Raw genomic sequence first — 5,000 nt, forward strand, 5'->3', positions numbered from 1 at the left:
GTGAGCAAGGGCGTGATCAAGATAAGAAGTTCGCCCTCACTCCAGCTACCGGTAGCCCAAGTGTCAGTATCAGCTGTCCAATGCCCGAGAAACATTCCCTCACCTGCTGATTTTCTCCAGGTTGGACTGCACCAGAGTCTCAGCCATCGCTAAGGCGGTCAGCTCGGCCTACCGGATGGCTGCGCAGAGTTGAAATTGGTCAAAGAAAGGGTCAAATTCCGGCGTCCATCGGTAATTAGTCGTGTGTTCTTCGCCTTCGACCCATTTGTTTACTAGGCTGCCCTGCGTCCGATCCCCTGCGTCCGTCGCGGCTTCGGATCCGACTCTTTTGGGGCGGATGGATTGGTGCTTTTGGGGGGTTTGGGAAGGGGGGTTAAGTCATTTATGGAACTTAGGATTTGTTATGAGGTTCTGGAGGACTTGGTGGGTGGCGTTTAATTTCGGGCATTGTGGTTAAATAAGCATTTTTATTTTATCGCTCCTCGAATCATTCGGACAGATATTAAAAAGTGTTGTCTAAAATAATGGTTAGCTATCGGCAATGTACATTGTATAATTTATAACACTAGTCCTGAACGAATTAAATAATTCTCTAAAAATTTCCCTTTCAAAAATGTTGTAGATATTTTACGCATACGAAGTTTGAGATGACATTTCGACCTTGACTTCAGTTTCCTTATAAATTATTTTTTTACCTACCACTAAGCCACTTATACTTTATTATTCCACTTTAAATACCTCTACAAGCTTCCAGTTATAAGAATAGAGATACCATTCCATAAAGATAGCTAATCAATACCCATGAGTATCAGGTGAACGACCTCAACCGAATCGGACAATAGTCAATACTGCTAGTGGTCGCCTTGCGCAGAGAGGAGTGTCGGCGTCGTCCCTAATTTATGAGCTTCGCCTCTGCTTTTTAGGCAAAAATGAGTAGGCGAGAAGGTAGTGTGACGCGAGTTCTTCCTCTTGAAATCACTGTTGTTCCATTTCTCTTAGGGAATCAGGTCATCTGGAGGGTAAGAATCTAAAGGCAGAGGAAGGCCGACCCGCTGCCCCTCGAACTCCGAGTAATAAATCGTAATAAACCCCGAGTTGTTGCTCGGTCTCGGCCAGTTGTCCCTCGGCCTTTGTTCGGGAGGATGACCACGCTTGCCTTGCAGTCTGGAGGTCCCTTGGCGGTGTGTGCCTGGACTACCAATGCACTCGGGAAGGAATACATGCATGTTTGACTGCTGATGTGTCTCTTCGGCGAGCGGTTCCCTTTACGAAGGAAATGGGATGTACTTTTGGTTATTTTTGTCTCTCTTTTTTTTTTCATGCGCCCTCTTTATATTTCTGCCTTAGATTTCGGAAGTGGGTTTTTATTATTTTTTATTTTTTATTTTTTATTTTGTCTATTGTCTACTGTGTGTCTGTATTTGTGGTGGAATTGTTCAGATCTGAGATAGCTTTGTTATTGTGGCAAAATCATTTGATATTTTATTTACTGTAGTTGTCATTTCGTTTTTCTTACATTTGATATTGTCAAGAGAATAATTTATATATATAGCAGCCCTTTTGAACATTAGAATAATTCATCCTCTCTTAGAAGATGCTCTAGAATACTTTCAGGAAAAAGGATTTGCACAACAGTATCAGCTAGAGGAACATTATATAGACAAAAAACAAGCAAACAAGTATTTATTACTTCATATCTTTAGTTTAGTTTTATTACCAATCAAATGGAAAAGAAATATCACTTTGATAACAAGTAAATATATATTTTATAAATTATACTATTTATTGAAATTTCTAGTTTTAAGTATAATGTAAAAAACTTGAATTTATGAATCGCAAGTAAATCAGACCTTCTTATTGTTTTAAGAATAATGATTTTGTTGGTATTTTTGTAAGTTGAGAATGATGCATTATTATGAATATGTTAAAATTGTTCAGAATAGGATTGCATAAAGTGATATGATGGCCCCCTACTCTTTGTGCTCTGGCATAGGCTAACAAACCTTCCCTGCATATATTCAGCAAGAACGAACTTGAACTAGTTCAGTTTCGGTTGTAAATTGCCAGGGAGGTCAACCAGGCCTATCTTGCTAGCATACATGGTGAAGGTTTATTTCCCATTGTTCAATTATGAACTTTAAGAGGCCAGAGCATAGCTCAACTTTGTAGACGTTGACAAAACGTTGTAGTCTTACCTTTACTACTTAATTTTTATTCTTTTAACTTGCTTTATTTGTTCTTTATTACAGCTATTATCATGGTTTGGTTCTGTGTTTGTAGTTTTTATTAATAGTGTTTTTATTGCTTTAGGTGTTTTCCTACTGTTGTTTTTGGTATGATTATTGATGGTATTAATATTATGATTATTATAATTATCATAATTATTACTACTACTAACACTACAACTGATATTGTCATCATTATTATTGTTAATATTATTATTGTTATCATAAATTATATTTCTATTACTATTGCTATTACAATTGATGTTCACCTTATTACTGTTATTTTTATTGTTATTACAACAATCATTAGTTTTTATTATTATTATTAATGATATTATTTGTTATGATGATGATCTCGTCATTGTCATTTTCATAGTTATTATCATCATCATCATAAATTGTTATTGATGTGTAACATTTGTTGTTATTATTGTTCCTAGTGCTATTATTTCATACTGACTTTAATAGTATTTTTTATTTATGACTTTTACTATCACTACTATTCTCATAATCATCACTTTACTCCTATTAATATTATTATCACTACTATGAAGTATTGATTATTTTAATTACTTTTAGTTATAGTACCATTATTACTGTTGCTATTATCATCTTGATTGTTATACTAATTTCCAATTAAATTGCATTACATTCATTATTTTTATTACTATCACTATTTTTTTTATCTATTATTATTTATTGTTTTATAGTTGTTACTATTATTATTGTAGTTATTGTTCTTCTTATTGTTGATATTAGTATTATATTACTTTTGATGCCTGTCTCATTGTTTTATTAGTATTGTTATCTTCTTTTTTTATTATATATCATCATATATTATCAATTCTTAGTAGTCTCAATAAATTATTTATACTTTTTCTTTTTCATGAATGTTATCATTGCCTTTTTCTTTTGTGTTCTCAAGCAATGTAATCTTTAACATTTTGATGAGAATTTTTAAAGCCAAAAGCAATCCTTTGATGTGGTGAATAAGAGCAAAAGACCTCAGAAGAGAAAAAGTTTTAAATAATTGTTACTAGAGACGATTTAATAACATCGCATTCATTTATTAATTCTGAGCCAAGAAATGCACATACATACATCAACATTTTCATGCAAAATATTAACACTTGCAACTTTTGTGTCAAATGTTTCAACTCTTTGTGATTGTATATATGACCAGTGCCTGGTTTTGGGCTGTTCTCACGGGCTTTCTTTATCTCACCATCGCCAGTGTTTATCTCCAGAGACATCATTGGTGGAGCGGTCATCAGCCACCAAGAGGCCGGCGGCTGAGGGGGATGGGGGGGAGGAGCCAAAGAAAAAGATTAGTTTTGGCCTCGGCAAACCCCTAGACAAAGGCACGGTGGGAATGCCTCCAACAGCAAAGAAACCCCTTGGTGGCATCTCCATCAAGCTCGGTCAGTCACAGGTAGGCAGAGAGAGTTCTATATTATTGTTGTCATCTTCTTTTTCCTCTTCCTTTTTGTTTGGGTTTTTGGTTTGAGTGTTGGTATAGTTGTTTGTGGGTGGGTGTTTAACCCCTACAGAATGCTCATACTTTGAGGTGTTCAGTAGAAGACATGGGTAACCTGTACAGGACATCTGAATTTTACTGTAATGTTTTCAAGTCTCACAATGTTAATCTTTTGATAACAATTATGCTACCCATTTTTAATGTTTGAATTAAAGTAGTTAACAGAAATTGTTATGCGCATTTCTACTTCAGATTATAAGATAGTGTCTTTTAGGGGTTAAAAATTAATGCTTGTCCAGTCCTTAGTTAAACATGTATTGATAGCTTTATTTTCTTGAATGTGAACATTAGGGGGATAATGTGTTTGCCTAATTTGGGTTAACCCATTGCGTACGGGTGTCATGACATACATGACGTAGGAGCTTTGGCCTGACGACGGGCGTCATGACGTACACGACGTTCGGGGATTTTGGATCACTGTGCTATTTTATTTTGCTATGAAAAAGGAATCAGTGATGATGGCTACTGCAGTCATGATTAGTATAATTACCGTAATATCGTGCAAGCTTAACGTCCAAAACCTAGATGGCACCACTTTTTTCTAGCACCAGCAGGTGAGAGAGCCTTGAATGGCACCCATCCACGGTCTCTAGCATGCACTGTCTCTATAGAGCGATGGCACACACTAAGTTGATGAACCCTTGCTCTAAAGTACCGCCGATGAAGGATGTGCAGGCAGAACGAGAAGAGGAAGGTGACTCAATCCATACCCAGTGTCTAAAATGTGCTCCTGTGCCAATATGGATGCCTTTCAATGTGGCACTCACAGTCACAAGCACAGGTTTCATTCCTCTTCCCTACCTCTTCTTGTTATCTTTATTGTAGGTGGTTATATGTTTCGTATTCGTTCATGACAGCACAAAAATACGAAAAAATAAAGTTGCCTTTTGTCCTCCCATAAAACAGCAATACTTCTATCACATTGAGTATAAAGAAAATAATGAGCTAATATGGATAACATACTACAATTTTAGTCAACTGCAGCACTGATAGAGCCTGTCATACGGCACATATAAGTCTCTAAACTCAATAAAACATACAAAAAAATAAAACACAAAAACCGCTCTAATTTTACAATGAATGACTGAAAGAGATTTGGATGCTCCAAATTATATTGCTTCAAGTGGTCTCTCTCTAAAATAAAACCTATCCTGGAGGCTGGGCAAGCAAATTTATCTCCGTCTGCAATGGGTTAAAGAATAACACCAACATGACAACAACTGCCAAATTAACTTTTA

General features: G+C 36.0%; 2 protein-coding genes across 10 annotated transcripts in view; one reads left to right on the forward strand and one right to left on the reverse strand.

Moving 5' to 3' along the window:
* The window catches only part of LOC122250070 (zinc finger protein ubi-d4 A), a 41,256-nt gene extending 40,956 nt beyond the window's left edge, over positions 1 to 300 (reverse strand). For all 8 annotated transcript variants that reach the window (XM_086554990.1, XM_043011353.2, XM_043011354.2 and 5 more), the window contains exon 1: positions 104 to 300. In XM_086554990.1, the coding sequence (XP_086411116.1) occupies positions 104 to 147 (44 nt within the window). In that variant the 5' untranslated portion in view covers positions 148 to 300. The remainder of the gene's footprint in view (positions 1 to 103) is intronic.
* Positions 301 to 833: 533 nt separating this feature from the next.
* Positions 834 to 5,000, forward strand: part of LOC122250071 (PEST proteolytic signal-containing nuclear protein) — an 11,417-nt gene continuing 7,250 nt past the window's right edge. For both annotated transcript variants that reach the window (XM_043011356.2, XM_043011357.2), the window contains exons 1-2: positions 834 to 945; positions 3,473 to 3,657. In XM_043011356.2, coding sequence (XP_042867290.1) covers positions 930 to 945; positions 3,473 to 3,657 — 201 coding nt within the window. In that variant the 5' untranslated portion in view covers positions 834 to 929. The remainder of the gene's footprint in view (positions 946 to 3,472; positions 3,658 to 5,000) is intronic.

Source organism: Penaeus japonicus, unplaced genomic scaffold, assembly GCF_977035675.1.
Source record: "Penaeus japonicus unplaced genomic scaffold, GWHDUDI00000001_assembly GWHDUDI00000030, whole genome shotgun sequence".
Lineage (NCBI taxonomy): Eukaryota > Metazoa > Arthropoda > Malacostraca > Decapoda > Penaeidae > Penaeus > Penaeus japonicus.